This window comes from Sceloporus undulatus, chromosome 5, assembly GCF_019175285.1.
Source record: "Sceloporus undulatus isolate JIND9_A2432 ecotype Alabama chromosome 5, SceUnd_v1.1, whole genome shotgun sequence".
Classification (NCBI taxonomy): domain Eukaryota; kingdom Metazoa; phylum Chordata; class Lepidosauria; order Squamata; family Phrynosomatidae; genus Sceloporus; species Sceloporus undulatus.
Window position 1 is genome coordinate 58,753,797 of NC_056526.1, and position 25,696 is coordinate 58,779,492.

At 37.7% G+C, this 25,696-nt stretch overlaps 1 protein-coding gene across 5 annotated transcripts in view; it reads right to left on the bottom strand.

Annotated features, from left to right (window-relative positions):
• Nucleotides 1-25,696, bottom strand: part of MSRB3 (methionine sulfoxide reductase B3) — an 87,726-nt gene that overhangs the window by 48,244 nt on the left and 13,786 nt on the right. Inside the window, exons 2-3 of one of the 5 annotated variants that reach the window (XM_042468858.1) lie at nucleotides 21,573-21,739; nucleotides 17,177-17,320 (exon numbers count right to left, since the gene is read on the bottom strand). The exons of 1 other annotated variant lie outside the window; for it this stretch is intronic. In XM_042468858.1, the coding sequence (XP_042324792.1) occupies nucleotides 17,177-17,288 (112 nt within the window). In that variant the 5' untranslated portion in view covers nucleotides 17,289-17,320; nucleotides 21,573-21,739. Of the gene's footprint in view, nucleotides 1-13,995; nucleotides 14,123-17,176; nucleotides 17,321-21,572; nucleotides 21,740-25,696 lie in introns of those variants that run through there. 3 more of the 5 variants (XM_042468862.1, XM_042468859.1, XM_042468863.1) reach the window with 3 other exon arrangements.

Consider the following 25,696-nt stretch of genomic DNA (forward strand, 5'->3'; position numbering starts at 1 on the left):
ATATGGGGAATCATAATACTGTAATTCTTTGTCATTTTTACTGCCACAGATTCATGTAGAGGTCAATATTTCTTAAGCTTCTGATGTGGACAATCAGCAAAGTCTTTGCCTCCAATGTGTCAGAAACCAGCACCAAAATCATACTCAGTGACCACAACTGTTTCGATTATTATTATAAAAAGTCTCTACAGATCTGCAGCCAATAGCTTGCAGTTCCCACTCATTCACACACCACCACTTTGAATACCACTGGCTTACAGCTCTTCCACACTGCAGAAATTAAGCAGTTTGACAATACTTCACCAGTCATGACTTCATCCTGTGGGATCCTGGGATTTGTAGTTTGGTGAGGTATTCAGCCTGGTCTGTTATGGCAAGTAAAGTAGTGTCAAACTGCTATATTTCTGCAGTGTTGTTACACCTTTAAATAACCATACACACCTTGCAGTTACTATACAGGTACTTCTTTACCCTAAAATGCTTTAAAGATCCTCCATAAAGAAAACATTTTAAAAGCTTTGATGGTTGTTATAGAGATAAATATTACTGATAGCTTTGTAAGCCTATGTCTGTTAAACCAGCATGCACCCAGTGCATTTCAATTTCAATTTGTTTGTGATATAAATGAACTACTAATCATTTGGCTCTTGTACAATTTGAATTTTAAGAAAAACAATGCTTGAAAAATGTATGATGCTGTTTTGGATATCTTGCTTCTACCATTCAGTAATCTAAGCATTTAATTGGAGGATACACTACAATTTGGATTTTTAGATCTAAATTGTTGGCATCTTAAAGAATAATCTGGAGTCAATAAAAACAGATTAAGCCTTGTTGCATTCCTCAATTTGGTTATTATAATAGCTGTTGGAAATAGATTTTGGTTGGAGGCTGCTAAGTGATCAGTCTGTTTTGTCTTTGACTATTGAAAATCTTAATATACAAAGTTTGAAAGTATTAACATTCGTACACCAGAAATAAGCAAGAAGAACTTGTATTAATTGTGGGATATTTTCTGGCCACAGTGAGAATTCCCATAGATTAAGGATTAGGCTAAGGATTGTGGCTGTGTGTATTCTTGTCACATGTCGATTTTTGAATTTCATGGAGTTTACTTAGGCAAGGAATATTCAGAGGTGGTTTTGCTAGTTCCTTCTTCTGAAATACAGTCTACAGCATCTGGTATTTGCTGGCAGTCTCCCATCCAAGTATTAACCAGGGCTAGCCCATCTTAGCTTCCAGTAACAGACAGCTTTGGTGCCTTTAGGGTATTTTGGCAAGTCATTGTGGGACACTGGCTTCTTACTGGGAATGTTAAGCTCTACTGTGCTTTTTGCTAGAGTTTAGTATTCCCAGTAGGAAGCCAATTACCCTGCAATGAAAGAAATTTCCATTTTTCTGGATGAGGACAACTTACTGACAACCAGAGCATATTACTTCAATTTTGCTGAATCATGGTTTGTCCCATTAGCTGGAACAAAAATGTGTTGGCTTTTGCCTAGAAAAAAAAAGGATTTCAAGAGCAAACAGAAGATTTGCTAGGACTTTCATTTCTATCTTTAGTTTGACTTGAAATTTTTTGTTTCTTTGTTTCATTTGAGCTGGGGTTGGTACAAAAGGTGGATTAAATTTGGGGAGATCATTTATAACGGTGCATCCGACAATGCTGGAAAAGGTCTACATGATAGGTCTACATGATACTGAATCTAAGGATTAATATAATGAATACCAGTTATTCCAAAAGAAGCAAGACTACTCAATTTCGCCATAAATCTATTGCTTTATAGTGGAGGGACCTATGTTTTCTCTACATGTTGTTGCTGTTGTCACATTGTTATCCTTTTATAACATTGCTGTATTTTATTTTTTTATTTTACTTGCTGTTCACTGTCCTGAGTGGTGGGTAAACTCCACAACGATTGTATTTTTTTACAGTAAATATAAGCACATTTTCAAGCATTTGCTTTTCTTTATTTCATATCCACAAAACCAATTACAGTTGGCCCTTCTAATTTGTGGACTTTTTACGACAGCAAGGCAGGGAAGGATTAAAATGGCACATGCATGGGAATGCGCACCCATTATAATAGGGTTGCCATGTCCCAATTCTGGCCAGGACATACATGGGTTTGGGCCTCCCATCTAGTCCCTGTGCTACCTTGTCTTCCAGCCCACATCCTCTTCCTTCTTCAGGCCACCTCCTCTGGCCCGCTGCCTCCACCTCAATAAGCAGAAAGCGCAGCAGGATGTCCCGCCCCTTCCCAGCCTCTCAACCAATCAGGGAGGATTCCGGCCGGAGGAAGGGGTGGGACTTCTGACCGCAAAGACTGTTGGTGCTTTAGTCACCAGCAGGTTCCTAGAAGCCCCAGCGGCCTTTGCGGCCAGAAGTCCCACTTCTCCTTTGACCAAAAGCCTCCCTGATTGGTTAGGATGCCAAGAAGGGATGGGACGTTTGACTACTCCATCCCAGTTTTGTGGAAGACAGTTATGGCAACCCTACATTATAATCAATAGGCTTTGTTCCTTACAGAAGGACTATACATTCCCTCTCATAGGAAGTTAAAACCTGGTTGTTCATCAAGGCCTTTGCACCTCATTAAATTCCAAATACTGTTGTACATAGTTTTAAAATCTTTTAAATCTATTTTTTACTCAAGTTGTTCAATATGTTTTAGTTTATTTTAATTATTTTATTGTTTTTAACTGTTTAATACTATTTCTAAACTGTCCAGAGATCTTTTGATATAGGATGGGAATAATAATAATATTAATAATACTAAGAATAATACATCACATTTATCATAGAGTTATCTGTTTCTTTTGTTTGTAGTTGTCATTAAGAAATTAACAGAACATGAAGCTGAAAGTTACAAACATTTCTCATTATGTTCTATTATATGTGAATTTGAGAGTAATATCAGAAGAAACAATAAAATTTGGAACATAAATCAACTACACATTGATTATCCCTTATCTGAAATGCTTGGGACCAGAAGAGTTTTGGATTTCAGATTTATTTTATTTGATTTTATTTGATTTTAGAATACCTGTATACTAGATAATGAGAAAATTGAAATAGTCAAAGGGTTCCCATACTTTGGATCAAATACTGATCAGAATGATAAATGAGTTAGGAGAAGACTAGGATTGGGAAGCGCAGCTATGAAAGAACAGGGTAAAATCGTAAAGTGTAAAGATATAAATCTGAACACAAAAGTGGAGATGGTCTAAGCCCTCACATTACCTATCACCATATACAGATGTGAGAGCTGGACAGTGAAGAAAGCAAAAATAGAAAAGTAAAAAAGAAAGAAAGAAAGAAAATAAACCCATTTGAGATGTGGTGCTGGAGAAGAGTGCTGAGAATACCGTGAACAGACAGAAGGTCAAACAAATGGGTACTAGAACAAGCCTGAACTCTTCCTAGAAGCAGGATGACTAAATTGTCATCCTTGGCTACATCATGAGAAGGCATGAATCACTGGAAAAGGCAACAATGCTAGGAAAGATAGAAGGCAGTAGAAAGAGAGTAAGGCCACATGCCAGATTCCTAGACCTAGGAGATTATCAGGCAGGGGAAAAGGATGGGAGTGAATTGAGATGCTCTCGTCCTTATCGTGCACTTATGTGAAGAATATCAGATGACGTCCTATGACATCCCGCTCATTCCATCCTTATTGCGTCAATGAAGTGCAATGGCCCTGTCACTTTTAATTCATGGGAGTTTCCCATGAATAAAGTGATGGGACCATTGCATTTCCTTGATGGGACAAGGACAGGTTGAGCATGATGTTGTTGGATAATCTTCATGCAATCAAGCGAAAAGGATGGGAACGGCCCAATTCTTTCCCATCCTTTTTCTCTGTCTGAGCCTACAAACCCCAAAATTCTACATGGGCAGCCATAGCAGTTACAATAGAATAATAGCATTATAACAGTGTAGTATGATATTGACCTTTAACTGCTAAAAGAAATACAGTACTCCACAGTAACAGTCAAGAACCATGACTGTAAACCTGCATCATGCTGATTCCAAACTGTGGAAAGAACTGCCCAGTACAAAATATTTACTATGGTGGGGCATTAATATAACAACTAAATACCACAGCCAACAGGTTGAATTCTTTTCAATTATATTCATATTACTCAATATTTATCAGACAATACATATTTAGCAAATCATTAAAGTTAATAAACAAAGGAAATGAAGAACAAGCAGCAATGTTTGCCTACATAACAGTGAGAAGGCATTTGACAGAGAGGAAATAATTACAATTTCTAAACAAAACTAAACTCTTATAAGTGGAGACAAGTTAAATAGGATTGGAAAATCTCTAGCAAGGAACATTTCTTCTTATAACTAAAACTACACATAGACAATACAATTCTACATGGAAAACTTGTGTTCTTATTCCAGAGAGTATACCTATTCTCGAGAGTACACACATGACAATGTTCAGAGGATGTTTGCCATTGCCTTCCCCTGGGGCTGGGAGCATGTGATTTGCCCAAGGTCACCCAGTGGGTTTCATGGCCAAGTGAGGAATCGAACCCTGGTCTCCATAGTCAGAGGGGTGGAACAGAGGGGCAAAATAAAGCTGTTTCTGCCCACTTTGAAGGTGGGACATTTAAAAGATGCAGGGGGTGGAAACCAGATTGAACCCACACTCGAGAGCAAAAGGCCAGAGCAAAAATAAGCTGGGACAGTTCTCCTTAGAGTGTAAAATGCGCACTTTCAATCCTGCATATAAATGATCCGATGGAAGAGAGGTTCTTAAAACTGTAATACATCCTGATTCCTGACCCTGACCCTAACCCTAACGCTGCATATGAACATATTGATGGGAGTGCTGCTTTTTGCTGCCCATCTGTTCTGGACTAGAGTGACTTTTACAAATAAGAAATATTTAACCAAACAAGTACACAGCAATAATGTCACATAAATATATAAAAGGTAGTAAGACCTTGAAGGATACTAGTATTCTCCTCCTGCATTCATTTTACACTGTAAGAATTTATGATCTGCTAGATCTGGGCTTTTATTTTTGCATTCGCTTTACAGGAAGTGGTTTTAGACAGTGGAGAGGTGGAATATGTTTTAAATAACTGCATACTGTAACTGTAAGTATATATTTTTAAAAAAATTCTTCAATGGTCCTCCCTAGTTTTTGCTTTGTTTTAGTTTTTCTAGATGGTAAAAAAATATTTTTCTATGATTGGAGAAATTAACTAACTGATCAGCTAATATGAGCAGTTGTTTTGCTCATTAATACATATAGGGAGCAATCCTGTGCCCATTTACTTGAGAAGAAGCCCGTTTAAAACAACAGGATTTACCTCTGAGTAAACATGTTTAGGTTTAAACTATAAATTATCTGTGAGGCTGAAATCCTATATGCACTTATCTGAGGGTAAATCTCATTGGACTCATGTCCTATTCAGGTTTGAAAATGTGCTGCAACTTTACATGTTTCTTTCTCTCTCAGGCTTTGATCTATTTTAACAAGATGAAGGCGGGCTTGTTGGGCACAAATAACTTTAAAAATTCAGAATGGTATATAGACAAGCAAAGGTAGATGTCCAATGTCTTGTTTTCACATTTTCAGCTGGCTAGGATAGAAATATATCTGTTTGAAATTATGTTCAGAAATTACACAGGTGTTTTTAGAGAATAAAACCTTCCCAAATGGTTATATTTAAACTGGCACTGAAAAATTAACTTTTTTGAAATGGGTTTTTCTAATTACAGAAGGGCTTATGCTTGATTAGAAATAAACAGTCTTCACAAAAGTTTCAGAGTAATAGATATATGCTCATAAAGAAAGCAATTGTGTTCTGAAAGTAGAGTGACCAGAGCTATCCATCTGTATGTCATTTAGTACAAGAGAAGAAACGGCAGGTTTAAATTACATGGTATTGGATTGCAATTTCCTAACATTGGATGCTTTTCTGCCCCTTTTTTTACCTTCAGTCATTACCAAGAAGTGTTCATAAAAAGTAGCTTAAAGAACAGATGCTTTTAAATAATTTAACCAAAGATGTTCCCCTCCCCTTTATTCCATTTCCATGTTTTTATTAGAATAAAAATAAAAGAAATACATGCTAATACTAGTCACTATCAACTAACCTTGTTAAGTTTTTGCAGATAGAAATAAATAAATCAAAACCAGGTGAATGAAGTAAATACTACAGACATTGCAAGTTTAGCTTTTGGATGCAAGATACTGAAAAGGAACTTTTTATGCCAGAGAATAGAAATTATTGATTAAACATTTTTTCAAAACTCTCTTCCCTTCTGTTGGGAGGTCCCTCATTAACAGCTATGGAAGCCTCATTTTTAATGGGAAGCTTTGAATGCCCACAATTGAAATCTAATGTCATGTGCTAAATATTTCATTTCAGATTTCTTTGCCTCACAAGTATCACTAAAGGATTACTCACCAAAAAAAATTGCAACAATGTGCCTTGTGTCATAGCTGACATATTATTAGGTTTTGGTCTCTAAAGGTCACCCTTCAAATTAGCAAGATCTTCTGACATCTTGGCTTCTCAACCTTAAATATACGTAAATACTGATTCCAAACTGTAAGTGAGGTTTGTACTTTTTAACCTTCTGCTGCTTATTCTAAGAAGTCAGGCAGCAGAGACACATTCTTAGTCTATACTGTGTTTCTTTATTAGTATGTCTTTCCAAAGTTTATGTAAAATCAAAAGGAAGATTCAGCACTATATTTCATCAGCAATGGAGAAGTAATATTTAAAAACCTGCAGACAGAACAATGTTGTTTTATTATATAAACTTTCATTAACAGAATTTATTATAACCTGCAGCCTAAATCCACAGGGTTTTAAAAAACTATTTATTTTGTTCTATATTGACTACTTTCCCCGAGGGACTCAGAACAGCTACTAATGTGTTATGTCTCAATCAATTAAATTAGTCCAAAAAGAAGAAGAACATAGGACTGAAAAAGAAAACATGGCTATTATATATTTTTTAAAAATGCCTACTATATATATATATAATTTATCTCTGAGCTAAAGTAAATCTATATTTTTAAAAGCCTATGATTAAGCCAATCTAAAAAGAACATAATTAATCCACCAAATTATGCATCCCATAATTGGTGTTTTTAAAAGGTTTCATATATTTTCCCTTTTTCAATATATTTTTCATATATTTTTCACTATTAGGCATTTAATAATCTTAAATAGGTATGGGGGGGACACTGGTTATGTACTGGTTTCTCATGCTTTCATTGGTAAGGTGTAGTTTGTATGTGTATATTCTTCTGTAGTAGGTCTCTCCCAGTTTTGTGGGAACTATATAGGAACATTTAGGTTGGCACCTCTTTTCATATGTGAGAATTCTTTTAATGCTTTGGGAACCAGGATATGGATATATCTATCTATCTATCTATCTATCTATCTATCTCTATCTCTATCTCTATCTATATATATATCTCTATCTCTATCTATCTATCTATCTATCTATCTATCTATCTATCTATCTATATTAATTTTGAGTATGAGATTAATGTGACAAAGCTTAAAGCTTCCTTGAATCCTGTCCTGCGAGAAAAGTGGGATATAATAAAAATAAAATAAATCCAAACACTACAGCTAAATTAGATTGTGGCATGGCCTATCATTTCATGGTGGGCTGAAGTTGCATCAAGATCCACAAATGGATCTCTAGGTGATTTACAGCTGATCAGTAAGATTCATCAATTTCTGTAACAACAATTTTAAGGATAATTTTTTGTGGGTTTTCTGGGCTATGAGACTGTGTTCTAGAAGAGTTTATCCTTGATGTCTCGCCAGCAGCTGTGACTGGCATCTTCAGAGGGATAAATTAAAACGACTTGAATTTTTGATCTGTATAGTCAGTGAAGTTTATGGAGTTCAGTAGGTAATTTGCTCCACCTCCTGAGCAAACTTGGGAACACTCTTTCTTAAAGGTAATGTGATGAAAAGCCCCCCTCTCCAAAGTAACTTTTAACCATAAACATTACAAAAAAGAACTATTTTTAATTAGTCATTGTGTTATCTGTTCCTTTACTTGTTTTTTCTCCCATTTCTTGTTTTCTGAAATACCTACCAAAAAACAAAAAAGTGGTCTAAAATTTGAACAGCTCCCCTCAAAATGCTCGCAAATGTCACAGAAAATAACAAGCAAAGGTACATAATGTGTAAATAATTTACTAATTTCACAGGAGGGAATAACATTATCAGTTTCTGTGTTACTATTCAAAAGAGATATCATTATATCCTTATTAACTCCAAAAGTAGAACACTGCAGGTAATATTATTGTATGTAATTCTGTTACCACTAAATCCTGAGCCATTCTTTTGCATCTAGCTCCAGTGGGTAGACTTTGGGAGTTTTCGTTAAAATGTTGATACTATAAACCCAAAGTGTGTAGATGACCATAACTGGCACTACAATGGGTACTAAATATCTAATATATTAGTCATATGGAGAAGAATACTTGCCTTAATTCAGTTACTTCTTGTATATACAGCAGATCTAATACACAGTTGAGCTCCACTAATTCACTTCAATAGGGGAAGGACAGCATCATGCACCAAAAGAGATTCACACAAACTTCTGCCCCCTCAGTTGGAGTGAATCCATTCAAATGCTCCATGAAAAAAGGAGTTGAGTGCAGAACTCTGGACTATCAGAAATATTATGTGTAGCAATTTGACACTAAAACATGCACATCTTAGAAATCCAAGTTGCATATCATATAAAAGATCTCATGCAAAATTATGGAGCTGGGAAACAGGAAAAAAGAACAAGCCTGGCCTGTGTGTGTGTATGTATCCTAAATATTGTTGTTCTTGCATGCTTTCAAGTCATTTCCAACTCATGGCAATGCTAAGGCAAGCACATCACACTATTTTCTGAGGCAGAGTATGTGACTTGCCCAACGTCACCCAGTAGGTTTCTATGGCCTAGCGGGGGATTGAACCCTGGTTTCCAAAGTTGTAGTCCAACACTTAAAACACCATGCTGGCCCATCTTATATATACTCAATAACAAATATTATATGTACATAAAAACAATTCATAGGTTACTGTAAGGACAAGTGACCACATGAAAATGAACAAATGATGGCCTGCTACTGGGATGTATTTCAACACATATATCCAGTCAGTGAAATGAAGCTCAGATAAGCATTTTGATGGGCACAGTAATGAGTGCAGTCTTTTTTAAGTAACAAATAATTATTCAAAATATCTTATAAGTCAGGACAAGGGACTTTCAGCCCTCCAGATTTTTTGGTCTACAAATTCCAAATCTATGGGAGCTGAAGTCTACAGTATCTCGAAGGCCACAGTCATGTTGTAACATTTATACTTAGCTGTTGTTAATTTTAACAATATTATTGTTCCCAGGGATCATGGAGATCATGAATCACTTTATTAATATTTCTGTTTTAAAATTATGCAAGAAAACCTTTAAAAAAGCGTCCTTACATGCAATTTGTACAATAAGGCTGTCTAAGTTGCTATTACAACCAATTAAGAAACTTTTGTATCTAGCACAAACAAAAAAAGAACAAACATGATATGCCCAATAACTTCATAAAGATGTGTTGTAATTTCCACTATGGACTTAACAAAGTTATTTTTATCAATGGTTTTTCATTTTCTAGCAATTAAACACTGCACAGTAATGTAAATAAAACTTTATTTGGAAAAACAAACACTTAAGTGTTAAAAAGCATCCATGTGTTTCAGAATTTCTTCATCATAAATAAAGTATTGTGTAAGTAATTCTACTTTTCTAGGCTTGTAAGAGAGAAAGAGCTTTCTACTGCATGCAAAAAGTGAAACAAGCAACACAACAGTGTTAAAGGGGAGGGGAGTACAATTCTCAAAGATGAGTGAGCTCATACAGTGCAAACTCACAGCAAAGCAAAGTAAGTTTTGCCTTTATATAAATGTGGTACTCTGCTACAGCAAATATCTTTAAGGTTCTGCATAAATGTGATCCACAGTAAATGCACCCTTGAAAGGAGAAAGCCCACGGAAAAAGATTTCATTTATCCCTTTCCAAATTTACCTAGAATTTAAAAAAAGTAAAGATTTATTGAAACATTTCAAGGAAAAGTTAGCATTGTTATTGTATACTTTCAGGTCATTTCCAACCCTAAGGCAAATCTATCATGGGGTTGTATTGGAAAGATTTTTTCAGAGGGGGTTTGACTTTGCCTTCCTCCCAGTCTGAGAAAGTGTCTTGCCCAAGGTCACCTAGTGGGTTTTCATGGCCAAGCAAGGATATGAACCCTGATCTCCGGAGTTGGAGTCCAATGCTCAAACCACTAACTACATCATGCTGGCATACAAGACTATTATCAATTTACAAATACTGTGGGGAATTCACTTTAAAATTGCATACAGCTGTCTCCAAAAACTCTACTGATATTGTTTACAGGATAAATTTAATTTTTAAAGATCACTTAATAACCATTTAGTTCTATTATCAGTTTCCATGTATGTGAAACCTCTCTACTTTGGAAAGCTTACAAAGCAATTTTGTTTATCCAAAAGAATTCATAGCTAGTGCCATCTAGCGGAAATGTGGAACAATGATCTCAATGAGCTGAAATTTCTTGGTGTGAGCGTGTATGTGTCTGCAAGTGGCAACCACATGAATTTCATAGGTTTTTCTTAGTCAAGGAATACTCAGAGATGGTTTTTACAGTTCTTTCCTCTGAAATATAGCCTACAGAACATGGTATATATTGGAGGTCTTCCATCAAAGTACTGTACTAACCAGGGCCGACACTGCTTAGCTTCCAAGATAAGGCAGGATCTGGTGTATACAGTGGGCCCTTCCCTTACACAGGGATCCATTCCAGATCCCCACATAAGGGAAAATCTGGGTATGCTCACGCTCCATTGCAAGCAATGGGGTGCATGCTCACAGCTCAGGGCAGCGCACATGCCATGGGTGCACGCACAATTTCTTTAATTGTTGTGCAGCTTCCACGTAAGCTGGATGCTGCATATAGTGCGCCTGCATATGGTGTGGGTGCACTGTATGATACTTCTACAGATGTGGCCTAAATACTGCTAAAGGCAGCAGATTCTGCTAGATTTAAGCTAAGCAGGGTCAGCCTTGGCTAGTACTTGGATGGAGGACCACCAACAAATTACAAGTGCTGTAAGCTATATTTCAGAGGAAGGAACTGGCAAAACCACCTGGGAGTTTTCCTTGCTTAAGAAAATCCTATTAAACAGGCAACTTGGAGGCACATACACACACTCTTTGCATTAACCATGAGTAATGCAGCATTCATGAATCCCAGTCCTGGGAAAAGAGCGGGATATAAACAAACAAACAAACAAAAAAACAAATAAAATTCATGAATGATTAATATAATAATTTTTTTTATATTTTTGCTGTAATTACTAATACATTTTTATTTAAATGTCTCACTTTTAAGTTTTTAAAAAACGCAATTAAAATGATCAAAATGGCTCCCCCAATTCCTCCACCAGTAAATCTAAGTAACATGAAATGTTAATCATTACTCAATATGTAAATATAATTGCAATTATGACAATCAAAATAATGACATTTAAAACTGAAAAAACCCCACCAAATCATGAATCATGATTTTTAACAAATTACTTCTGAGCTCTGAAGAAATAATTTAGAGTGTGGTGCAGTGGTTTGAGCACTAGGCTACACCTCTGGAGAACAGGGTTTGAATCCCAGCTCAACCATGGCAACTCGCTGGGTGACCTTGGTTAAGTCACATGCTCTCAGCCACTGGGGAAAACAATGGCAAACCTCCTCTGAACAAATCTTGTCAAGAAAACCCTTTGAAAAGGTCATCGTATGTCAGAAAAGGCACACAATAACAAGATGCAAGTAGGTATTGGTTCTGTTCTCTTTCTATCAGTGGGCTCTTATGCTCAAATTTATGCTTGGTACAAACCATTTTGAGCAGCAAATTCTTGGGGAGGAAAATAACAATGGGGAATGTCTGGAGTTCTTCATAAGCTGGGCCAACACATCTCTTGCTTCAGGTAGTAGATGCTGGGTGGTAGCAGCTGTAACCCCCTACCCATTGTTCCACTGAGCCCTTTCTGCTGTTCCTCTCAGATGGAGCACCAAGCTGTGTATATCACTTGACCTATCCTGTGGCCTCAGGTGTGGATGCAGAAAGATGGGTCATCTTGGAGTATGATTCAGTTGTCAACTTCTGTACATAGAAAGGACCACAGGTGCCTCAGGCAGCAAAATGGCTTGGGCTGGCCCTGCTCAGAGATATCTAATGTAGCATACTAGACTTTACATCCTTTTTGTCTCATCCAGTACAGCTCTTCTTATGTTCTTTCTACATTTTGAATGCAGACAGATCTTGTAGCATCATTGAGACTAACAAAAAAAGAAAGAAGTTGGCAGCATAAGCTTTCATAGACTTAAGTCTTCTTCCTCAGATGCATTTGAGGAAAGTAGACATAAGTCTACGAAAGCTCATACTGCCAACTTCTTTCTTTCAGTTAGTCTCAAAGGTACTGCACAGTATATAAAATGGCAGAGGGCTGCTTAACAACAAACTCATGAATGTGGAGAGCCAACTGTATTTCCTAATATTTAACTTTTTAATGTCCTGAAGAGGTAACTACAGAGAAGTAGTTCAGAAAATGTCTGAACTTTTTCTTTCCCTGATCCTCAAAAGGTATGCTACCACCCACACTATCCTGCTAAGATCACATCTCCTATCAAGAATATTAATATTCCCCTTACAAACTGCCTAAGCTGTCTTCCACTTTTCACTCCATTGTACTATGGTGATATTGTCTTTAAACCAATGTTGTTACACAATGGCATTCCTATGTGTATGTGCCTTCCAGTTGCCAGCTAACTTATGATGACTCCATGAATTTCATAGGGTTTTCTTAGGCAATTAATACTTAGAGGTAGTTTTGCCAGTTCCTTATTCTGAAATATAGCCGTTAGAAACTGGTGGGTGCTAGCTTTTCTTTGTCTCCCAGAAAAGAACTTGCAAATGTTCTTTTATGGAATACACCTCACAGAATCCCACAGGCTTAGCCAGGTTGGCCACTGGGAGCTGCAGTCTAAAACAGTAACTTGTTCAAGCTATATTCCAGTATCAACTGTTCTCCCTTGCTATATCTATTAGATATTCCCTCTTTTTTAAAATATAAGTGCCCCATTTCTGTCCACATCAACTAGTCTTCATACTGCACACAACATATTTGTGTTGTACTATAGCTATTCTTCAGTTTCCATAGCTAAAAAAATGTATTACGTCACTGGACAGGAGTTCTGTCATGGAGTGGTATCATGGCTATAATGTAAGGGTTATATCGGGTCACTGGGTTCTTTAAAAATAATGGTAGAAGTGGCATGGGAAAGGAGGAAGGAAAAGTGGAATGAGAAAAAAAGGAAGGAATCAGTGCATAATTCTAGTGGGCAATCTTTTTTTAAAAAAAGCCACTGAATTAGGGCATTGGAAGAATATTAATTGTAAGCTCTGTGTGGGAAGATATAGGAAAGCCATTCTTTTCCCATTCCTTTAAAACTGTATTTAAAAATGTTACCATTTCCCATGAGCAAGTATGATACTACCTTCCCCTTCCAAAGAAACCCTTACTTTTTATTCAAAAACCAAACATTTAATAAAATTATAGTGCTAGGGGAATTACTTAAGGTAAGTATTATTTACTTAGGCTGGAGCTTTTTTTTTTTTTAACTGGACTGAAATATATTTTTAGATTTATGAAATGGAATTGCATGTTTGGGCCAAGAAGCTGATTTGTATTTCCCAAACACTTTAAAACTAAATTGTGAAGTATGTATATCTTTAAAGAAAGACATCTACTTCCCAGCATCTTAGGTTTACAGCATTATTTCATTATCACATTATTTACTGTAGCAGAGACACCCATTCTACTAAGAGGAACCTCCATGTACATGACCACAACAAGTAGCACCCATTCAACCTGAGGGAAGCCCACAGGCTCGCAGGGCCACTGGCTGGCTCTTTGTCACCAAATGCAGTAGGTTGAATGCAGACATCACTGTAATATCCTCACCAACACAACCAGAGGCAAAGAACAGGGGCAAGAGCTGATAAGGGAAAAAAAGATGAAAATAAAATTAAAACATCAAAAATGTTAGAAACATTCACAGCAAAACTGATGGTTATGATTTCTTAATGAAAGGAAAATATAAGACTAATATTCCAAATATACATTTATAAGTGAATTTCTCTCATTCCTTAATTTATGTTCGGTCAACACCAACACAATGTAATTCATCTCAGTCAGCAAACACTGACTACTATACCAAGCAATGAAGCACCTTACCAAACAAAAAGGCAGTTAAAAGAAAAATGATTACATGGAAAATTAAGAAAATATGGCCTTTTCATTACAATACAATTGTTATGTTTTAGATCCATTAAAAATAATGGGACACCTAGTGTTACATAAGAACTTAGCATCTTAAAACGTCTGAACATTTTAACAGTTAAATTTTCTCAAAATGAAGAGTTGGCCAGAAAATATATATATATAAATGACGGTAAACCAACATGCAATTCACTGAGATACTTGGAGTGAGAGTGAGAGATGCAATGAAGAAAATTATATGAGGGGAATGAAACAATTTTATAGCTACTCATCAGACATTTTTACCCAGGACTTTAAATCTGTAATGGAAGCATTTTGGTGTTAAGAGCCAACAGGTGTTTTCCCATGATGTCACCCAGGCCCAACTTTTCTCAACGGCAAAATATTCTGTTGGTTCACATATTCTGTTTAAAAACCTCTGGACATATGTTGCTCTAAAAGATATCCTGTGACTTGTCCCCTTGAGGCCAGTGGGAGGCATTCATGACATGTTTTGGAGATACTGCCTGTCTTTCTAGGTTATGCCATTTCCCTTTCAGTGCCGTTTCCAGTGGCATTTTCAGCTAGAAAGATTGCCCTACAATATAGTAACCCCCCCCCCCAAATAATATTTACTGTCAGGTTTGTGAAAGATGTCTGAAACCTTTATTTTCTGTTATGCCCTTAATGTTCACAAAAAGAAAAAAGAGGGGAGGGAGAGAAAAATGCTATTTAACAACCTGACAATATGGTGTGGAGAATGAGTGCGGAGGTGATAATGCTTCTCCTTTCAAGATTTCTGTTTTAACAAAAAAAGATTTCTGTGTAGGATAGATGTGGGCAATTCCCCCCATATCTCTTCCCCTTCCCCATCACATCATGGCCCACCCAAAGGGATCTTGCATCAATTCTTGTCAATCTTTAAACTCAAAATAGGGGAACTAATGGGCTGATTGTAAAGTCAAACTGTTACCTCTGTGAGCAATTTTCATGCATTTGTGGCGGTTTTCTGGGGGGGGGGGGGAAGTCAAAATCATCTCTAAATTCTTCCTTCAGAATAAAAAAAATTTGGCATAATAGGAGGGTTCCCAGTGGGCTTCCAGGATTTGTAATATCTGGGAAGAGGGTATTTTGTTTGATTATTCTCTAATGGAAGCATTAGAGGGGGATGTATATTGAGATAACACCGTCAGTTGTTTTGATATTTAAAAATTTCACATAGTAATTGAAAAAGATTGCTGGAAGACCACAGAGAGGAAAGGCAGCAAAACTAGAAGGCACCTGTCCACCACGTATGTGTACCACTACACAAGGGTGGGTATCTGTAACGGAGGTGAACAGATATGGTGGGACGCACAAGCAGAGATGGGGGAGAGAAGAGCAAAGAGGCAGCAAGTGTAAAGAAATGAACTGGAAAACAACCACTACTGAAGCTGATGCCACTATTGAAGGGAGGCATGTGGAAAAAGCAACATCAGGAAGGAAGATACTATCCTACAATTGTTAATAGGGGGAAAACCCCATGTGAAAAAGTCCCTCAAATCAAACAGCTTTCAGATCAATAAAATCAAAGGAGCAATAGCAATAGCAAGTACATTTCTATATCGCTTATTAGTGCACTTAAGCAATCCATAAGCATTTTACAATGTGTAAACTAATTGCCCCCCAAAATCTGGGTACTCATTTTAATGGCCTTGGAAGAATGCAAGCCTGAGATGAGCCTGAGCCTCTGGCTGGTATTGAACTCACAACCTTATAGTTTCTGAGTGAGTAGCTGCAGTACAGGCATTTAACCACTACACCACCAGGGTGCAGGAAGGTCAAAATCCATCAGAGAGATCTAGTGGGAAAGCTATGGTGGAATAAATAAGTTGTACAAGAATACATCAATACACTTGTGATACTCCCATTCTTAATATGGCTAGACAGAAGCTTCTAATAATTTACATACTAGATAGAGGTTAAAACTCTGTATTATATTCATTAATTCAGGCAATTGTTTCTTCTGCAGCTATAGTTATAGAATTTAAAGCTTAATAGGAATTATAGGAAGTAGCAAAAGAATTTGGTATCTTCACATATATGGGATTGGATGTAAGTTGTACAAGCAAATGCATCTGCACCTCTAGAACAAAATGCCTCTGCTCTATTTTCAGCAGCTACCCATACACCACAGACTAAACTGTTCAGGAAAGTTTCCCTCAAAAGTAGAGGAAAAGTTGCTACAGAAAGTGCTGTATGAGTGGCTTATTGTTCATGCAAACTTTGGATCCAAACTGTGCACAGAGTGTGTTTGTGTGCATGTTATGTAATACAGAGGGCTGTTATCTCTTCTGTCTCCCCACACAAACACAGGCATGCCACTGATCAAAAAGAGGGGAAGTCATGTATTGCCTATTCTGCATGCCAAAATAAGTATTTGTGGTGTGACAACAAAACCCTTGTGCTATAACATGCCTGAACTTTTGACTTCAAAACTAGAAAATCCAAACATTTGTGGGAGACAAAAGGGGGGGGGGCAGAACAAAGATGGAGAAGGTAAGTACCAAATAAACAGGCTGAGAGAACCTATGTTTATAAATAAACATGTCATTTTCAGGAGTGACTACAGAACTACTTTTTTGTTTCCTTTAAAAAAAAGAACAGCATTCCTTTGGAACAGACTACTGACTAATAAAAGATCAAAGGTCCACACATTCCAAACACACAAATAAAAATGTAATTCTCTCCCCCCCCCCCCCCAGCAACCTTCACCATGAGGAATAAAAGTGCGCAGTGAAAATGTAATTACCTAGCAAAGCTGCAGTCTTATTGTGCTCCCGCAGCTGATCATAAAACGTCTTCCTATTCTGTCTCATCAACTGTAGTACCAGGCAGCCTGTGCGCCTACCAATCGCAGCCATCTGGCTTGTGTCAAAGCCTGTGAGTCAAGCAGCTACAGTGCAACAGGAAAAAAGGCAGTGATGTCACTCTTCAGGTCAGGCAAAGAACAAAGATGTATTCTACCATTAAAAAGCTGGGTGCCACAGGAGTAGAGGCCTCTAGCATGCATTTACTTAGTGATTTATGCTTAATATGGTTCTCTCTGCTAGCCAAGGAGCAGAGCACCACCCAGTGGTTAGCATGCCAAAAATATGTTTATGGAGCAAGTAAAAAGCTTGATACCATTTTTCAAACCACACACAACAGTTTGATGCTAATGGTTCCTTTGCCCCCAGAACACTATTACATGTTAGCATTAAATACAGCCACCTTTTGTTAAGGTCTTGTCCAGACTTTGAGAACATAATTCTCCATGTTGCTTTTATTGCTTTCAGATTAAATCACAGAACTGGAAGTAACCTGAAATTTCCTTTACTCCTTCCAACATAAAAAATCAGCTCCTAAGGGAGACCATGATAGAAGGAACATTGAATAGGCATTCTGATCAGATTGGGATTCATTCTGATAACAGATGTGTCCGATTTTAGGCCTACCGTAGTTCAAAATAATTCTGCTCCAGTCTGAACTTCAGTGAAGTGACACCACTTCAAGTTGTGAATACAGTATGCTGTATTTTCTTTCTTTCTTTCTTTCTAAAAGTCTTCTCCAGCATTATCTTTCCCCCTCCCACCAAAATGTGATCTAGAACAATTTCAGGCCACTCTCTGATGTGATACAAGAGGGTTTTTTTTTTCTCTTTCAAATAAGAGCATTTAAAAACTGAAGCCTCCACCTGCCATAGTACCTGGGGCAGAGATGGAGAAGAAATTTCTTTTGACTCATTTTATTTTAAAAAGTTTTCAGAATTCACAGAATTCTTCATAAATCCAACAAAAATAACTTGAGATTCAAAACATTCAAATGTGGACCAACTCAAAACCAACCAGGCAGTAAGTCTTAGACATCCAGGCAACAGGCTTGTTTGATTGTTTAGCAAGCTCATAAAAGTCTGGCTTTCAATCCTTATATATTTAACCTTGCTCACAGTGCTGAATTCTTGTTGTCATCTATTCTGATAGGCACTTCATCTTTAACAATTTTGTGACAGGGAGGTATCATATGATCCTTCTCATACTGGGAAAAGGTTACTTATTGAATTTGGGCAATGTTTAGAATTCTATTTGGTTCATATTTTTTAAAAATAGTTATTTTATAAAATTTGCAATATTCTTCCTAAATCTTGCAAAGAACTTCTGTGTTGTTAGTTTTTTAATGAATACAGGAGAAGAAGAATGGAAAGAGTAATTCAATCCTTACAACAACTGGTAAATCTTTTAATGGAGCAAACTCATCTGCTATCAATGGATGGCAGAAAGTGTAGGATCAGAACTGACTCTCTTGCAATATATATAGGCGAGATATTGACCAGAGGCTGTCAGTGCATCTGTTGCTTCGGGGTGGGGAATCAACACTGGGTTTTATAGGATCCCTTATGGGAATATTTCATGAGAACTGTCCAAGGTGCTGAGCACCATATATTTTTCCAGTCTGGCCTTTTCTTTCAGATGGAAGTCCATAATATGATTTTTGATAGTGGGAACCCAATATGTCTGGAAACTATCAGATAAGAAAATGCCATCCTAAAGCATGAAATCTAATCCTACAACATGTTCAATTAAGATTTCTCACTGATCTGCATCACTCTTCTTTCCATCCCCATTCATCCCTGCCAATTTTTATACTTCACTCATTCTTGTTTGTGAACAATGTAATAAGTACTGATGTCAAAAGTTTGTAAAGAACTACATGTTTATTTTTTCTATACACTGATCCACTGCAAATTCAGCAATATATGGCTAGTTACAATGAGGATTCTTAATCAGAAACATTTTGAGTGCCTGGAAGCATACAGAATGTGTTTCTTCTCAACTGATTCTCTGCATTCTGTGCCTCCTTACTCTCAGTCAAGAAAAGTAATCTGTAAAATTCAGTGGTACAGCACATGTTTTACAACTTGAGCATTGGGTAAGGAAATACATTTACAAAATACACCAATTAGTCAGAAATTGAAGCTGGTTCTATGGAATGTTCACTTTAAAAGATAACACATCTAACAAGTCCCCAATTCTTCTATTCTTGGCAGAGATGTCATGGGTTAAGCTAACTGTATCTTTTGTCTCCAAGCTGCAACCTTACCAAGCCCATTAAAGTGTGTGACTCAGTGAAGAAGTGAAAAGCAGATTGGGAAGGAGGGAAGAAAAGAGGGAGGGAACAAGATCCTCAGACAGAAGGAAATGGAAGGATGAGGAAAATAGTCACTGTGAGGTCAAACAGACTGGTGGAGCAGCCTCTGGCCCCAGCCTCGATCAAGTCCTGAATAGCACAGGACCCCAATGACCAGACACCATGGTCCCAAGGCTGGGTGCTGGAATGGACTGCCAGCAAGGAGATTTTTTCCTGATCTTTTTGCAGTTGGCTTTGGGCCACATTAGCTAGCATGGATTCCTGATGATCTGGGGGCATGCATCATCTGTACGCCACACCCCTGGATTGGCCCGAAGATGGTGCTTTTTGCCCATCTGTTTTGAGCCTGTATTATGCAAATGTAAGCTACTGTATGCAATTGTATGAGGAATACTAAACACATAAAAATAGTACAAAGGGGATTGTTGCAGCTCACCCCAAATAATAATATACAAAACCAGAAACTAAAATATTATAGCAGAATTTAAAAGATTCACACATGTGCCTTGCAACCCTGATAGGCATTACACCCAAAGGACAAAAGCCTTCAGGCCCACAATGCCTGAAAGGGCTATAGTTGCCCAAACACTTCTTGCTGAACAAACAAATCACGCAACACACATACATTACACATCCAAAGTAGCATTATTCTGTTTCAGGAAAAGCCTCATAATTTCCTTGCTTCATTAGAATAAGCCAGCCATAAGAAAGTTTTCTTCAGAGTAGGTTTGCCATTGCCTTCATATGGGGCTGAGAGCATGCAACTTGCCCAAGGTGACCCAGTAGGTTTCATGACCCAGTTGGGAATCGAACCCTGGTCTTCAGAGTCACAGTTCAACACTCAAGCCACTATACCACACTGGCTCTTTAACATTATCAAAATCAACTGAAAGGGTAAAGGGTCTCACAGAAGAAGTTTTCCCTTTGCACAGGCTAGAGGCTGCTTTACAGTGAACTAAATTGAGAACATGCATGCCATGCTGGGTAATTAGACCTCTAACTAACAACATGGCTACCAAAAATACCCCCAAAACCAAAACCCCTGCATTTGAATTGTGGTGCTTTTGTCAAAACTATACAGTATACATTAACAGAAATGTGATCAGATGGTAATTATCAGGCAAAGTACTGTGACTAAGAGTTACCAATACTCTCATGTCTAGGTTTTTGGTCACTAATTCTCTTCCATTGAAGAAAGTTGAAACATTGTACAGTAATAATATATTACCAGTCCAACTGTTAGCTGTCTAACTTAACCTTCACTAATATCATTGCTAATGCACAAAACGGGAGCAACAAGATCACTGCTAGTCAAGGTGGCAACCAAGAAAAAGAAGAGCTGACTTTTAACTGTTTCTTCTTTTTAAAATAAATTGCTTCCATCTTTCTTAGCATTTCTTCTCATCAGGTGATGGCCTTGGGACAGTGTTTAGGTGTCTCAATGTTTCATAAACTGCAGATGTTAGTGATATTATCTAATGCAGGCACTGTCCAAATTTTGATTGAGAGTTCCTGCATGGCAGAATGGGGTTGGACTGGATGGCCCTTGTGGTCTCTTCCAACTCTATGATTTAGTCTGGGCCCTTTTCCACTGTACATATTGAGTCTCCATTAACCGGAATTCTGAAATATGAAATACTCCAAAATCCAAAATTGTTCAAATAAGTGGCTGAAATAGTGACACTGCTGATGGTTCAGTGTATATATAAGCTTTGTTTTATGCACAAAATTATTAAAGATATTATGTATAAAAGTACCTTCAGGCTATGGGTATGCAAAACATAAATACATTTCATTTTTAGACTTCGGTCCCATATCCAGCATATGCAAATATTCCAAAAGCTAAAAAAATCCAAAATCCAAAACACATCTGTTCTCAAGTATTTGAGGTAAGGACAACTCAACCTGTGACCAAGCACTGTGCATCTGCACTATATAGGTTTTGCAATATACCAGTTTAAATGTCATCAAGCCATTCTATGGAATTCTGATATTTAGTTTGGGGAAGTGTATTGAATTACCTGGAAAGCTTTTGTGTTGTAGTTCAGGACAGTGTCCACTAGAGCAATGGTTCTCAAGTTCTGGTCTACCAAGTGTTTGTGACTTCTACTCGCAGAATCTTTGAGAATTAATCATGTTGGTTAAGGTTTCTGAAAGTTGAAGATCTTACCACCTAGAAAGCTAAAGGCTGTGGAAAAAAAAAACTTTACTAGAGATCTGTATCAGAGAATTCTACATATCTTCACCAAACTACAAATCAGGATTCCACAGAAGGAAGTGGTAGTTAAATTGGTATCATATTGCTAAAAATGTGTAGATTCACATCATGTAATGCAGGGGTGGGGTGGGAACACAGCTAGGAGGGATAAAAAGAAAAGGGATGTGTGTGAACGAGAAAGAGAAATAATTGTTGGATTGGTTTCGTCTACTTTTAGTAATGGCTTCAACCAAAACATTTCTGATCAGAGAATGAGACCACTGGATGAAAAAAATGTGCCCCAAACCACTAATATCTATGCTGCCTTATGTTAGGCCAGTAATATCATCCCTATTTTGCAGATGAATCTGAAAAAGCAATCACTTTAGGACACAGACTTATATTCATCACCGCAAATGTGAAATTTGAACCAGGAATGAGGGTTCCACACTTCACCACTACATCACAAAAACTCTTTTAATGGTAGCTGGTCTCATTTTTCCAGCTCATATTTCTTTAACAATGTACAAAGGACTATTTTCACAAGACTATTTTCACTGTGGCACTGAGTTTCAGTGGAGTCAAATATAAGATACGTGTTGTTTATTTGCCATATAATGATTTTTTCTATGCAGCACAGTGACAAGTTATAAAGTAAGCAATCTATTTTGGAGTAAACTTTGTGCACTTATGCCATAATAACTTTTGTAGGATACCCTTAATACTCAGCCATTGATTCCCTATTCTCCCTGAGTTGACTGTTTTCTAGCCAAGAGAGACTATTCAAAACAAAAAAAAAAGGGGGGGGAGGGGGGAGCAGACTAGGAATAAATCCTAAACTTTGAAATTTAAATTGTAAATTAATTAATGCATTATATTTTCATGAAAAAGGTTGATCTCCATTGTCTCCTTTTAAACTCCTTTTCCTGCACTCCCTAAGTGTTCAGGATTTCCATTTGTGCTGGACAGACAGTGCTTATTTTTTGTTAAAAGTTTTGTTAAGAAACTGGGATGTATCAGACAATCCTAAATGCTGTGGCATAAGCACTAAGGATTGCATAATACATCCCTGTTGAATATTATGGGTCTCTTTTGCCATGCCCAATGCACTTGCAAGCACAGCTTATCTTTCATATTCTGCTTACCATTTTCTCCAATGTATGTCAGAAGAAGATCAGATTTATCATATCTCAACAAGCAGAAAGGTGAATTAAGCTCCCCTTCCTTTGTCTGACCCATGTGCAGGCAGTAGCTAACTATTACTTGTTGCAATGCTTGCTGGAATTTGGTTCTAGGACTCCTAGTGTATACCAAAATCCCTGGGAACTCAAGTCTCATTAATACAATGGTATAGTAAAACGGTGTCCCTTATATAAAATGGCAATATTAAGGTTTGATTTCTGCAATATATATCACAATTTCTTATCCATGGATTCAACCATTCACAGATTGAATATATATATATACACACACACACACACACACACACACACACACACAATCTGTGAATGGTTGAATCCATGGATAAGAAATCCTTGGATATGGAGGTACAACTGTACCAAGGTTGGGTCATGCTAGTTTCAAATGTCAGCTTCCTCATCAGATTTGGCATGATGTAGAAATTGCTGTGTAGTTTTAGTTGGCTTTTCCCTTTTAATTGTGATTGCCAGCTCTTAGAAAGGTCAATTACAAAAACAAGGCAATAAATTTTGCTTTGTAACTGCGCTCATTGCAGAGATCCAGCTGAAGTCAGTGGAGCAACTAAATGACAGTGCAAATTTGCAGAGCTGCTGGCCAGACGCTTTAGCTTAGTTCTGATAGAACATGCCCTTTTAATCAGAAAAAAATATTCTTTCTTGTTTTATGGGTTTTTTTTTTTTAAAAAGAACACCTCATTTAAAACTCTTGCCATAAGAGGGAGCCAGTCTACAAAACACTAGGCTTTCTTGGATGAAGTGGATTACATGGACCCATTCCAATCTGGTTCTGGTTATGTGACAGAAACAGCTACAATCACCTTTGTATATGACAGTGGTTCTCAAATAGTGGGACAAGATCCCCGGCAGGAAGTAAGAGTTGCTCAAGGGGGATGCAAGACTTGGAGATTCTGTTCTCCCCTTCTCATTCTTTTCCCGAACCTTTTATGTGTACATTTTACATATGTATTGAGTTAAATATTTAATTTACTTATATAAAACTTCTAATTTGATCAATGTTATTTCCTTATAAAATGTTAAAATATGAATATACATGAATATGTGAATGAAAATACACACATACTAAATAAACAAAATATTTTTATTCCTATACTATGTTGAGTCGTGCGCGCAGGATGCACTAGTAGATGTAACAGGGAGGGGGTCCCAAGGGCAAAAAGTCTGAATACTACTGGTGTGTGACCTACACTGGAAGTGGGACAGGAGAAGTGAGCCTCTATTGGTCCTCATGGATCTTTCAGCAGCATTTGATATCATTGACTATGGTACCCTTCTTTGTCACCTGACTGGTATGGTGCTTGCATAGATTGCTGTACAATGGTTCTGGTCTTTCTTGACTGAACATTCCTAGTGAGTGGAGCTGGAGGACTGCTGTTCAGCCTTTTGGCCATTAGCCTGTGGGCTTCCAAAAAAGTCAATACTATCCCCTATGCTTTTCAACATCTACATGAAATCTCTGGAATAGGTTATGTGGAGCTTTGGAGTTGGGTGTCATCAGTATGTTGATGATACCCAGCTCTCTCTCTCCTTTACAACAGATGCCAAGGAGTCTGTAGTAGCACTGAATCTTTGTCTGGATGTAGAAAAGGATTGGATCCTGGTTAATAGAATGAGGCTTAATTCAAAAAAGACTGGAGTGCTGGTTCAGTAGGAAAACCAACCTGAGATTGGGGATAACAGCCAGTTTTGGATGGGGTTGCTCTACTTCTGAAAGATCAGATTTATTGCTTGTGGTCTAATCTTACATAGGCTTGCCATAACCCGGCGGCCCCCGTGCCATTAACGGTTTCGGGGGGCCCCCTCCCGGTCACGGTCCAGTTTGGGCCCCCACCCGTGCCTTGTTCCCGGTTTGGGGGGGCCCGCTCCGGCCATTGCCGCTGCTGCTAATGCGGCTGCTGCGGCGCCGACCTACCTCCTCCGGCTCCACCTTCCTCCTCCTCCTCCGGCTCCACCTTCCTCCTCTTCCTCGGCGGGCCGGCGGCAGAAGCGCCGCTGCCACCGCGCCCCCACTGGGAGGGCTTGCGCGCTGCCCAGGCCTCAGTAGGGGCCAGTGGCAGCGCGCGCGCCTGCTCCATTCCCTCCGCGCGCGCGCCTGCTCACCCTGCTTCCCTTCCTCCCGCGCCAGCTATCCTAAGGAGGAGGAGGGGGGAAAGGAGGAGGAGGAGGAGGAAGGAGCCGGAGGAAGGGTGCCTGAAGGCCAGGGCAGAATTGGGCCACAGAAGGAGGAGGAGGAGGAAGAGGAAAGCTGAGTCAGTGGCCATTAGGTCTGTCTTGGTATTTTGGGGGTTTTAAATTATTTTTTAAAATATAAAATACTTATTTTATTTAATTTTTTTAATTTTTATTATTGCTTTTTATTTTTTATTTATTTATTTATTTTTATTATTGCTTGTTTTTATTTTATTTTATTAATTTTTATTATTGCTTGTTTTATTTTATTTCATTAATTTTATTATTGCTTTTTGTTTTATTTTATTAATTTTTATTATTGCTTGTTTTTTATTTTATTACATTAATTTTTATTATCAAATATATACACCCCTGCCTTGTTTTTTATTTATTTTTTCATTATTTTTTATTATTAAATATATGCAAGTGCATTTTTTGTGTATTTATGGTGCTTTGAATGCTAACAAGTCTGCCTTTCTTGGCCAATTATAGTGATGATGATGATGATGATGATGATGATGATGATGATGATGATGATGATGATGATGATGATGATGATGAT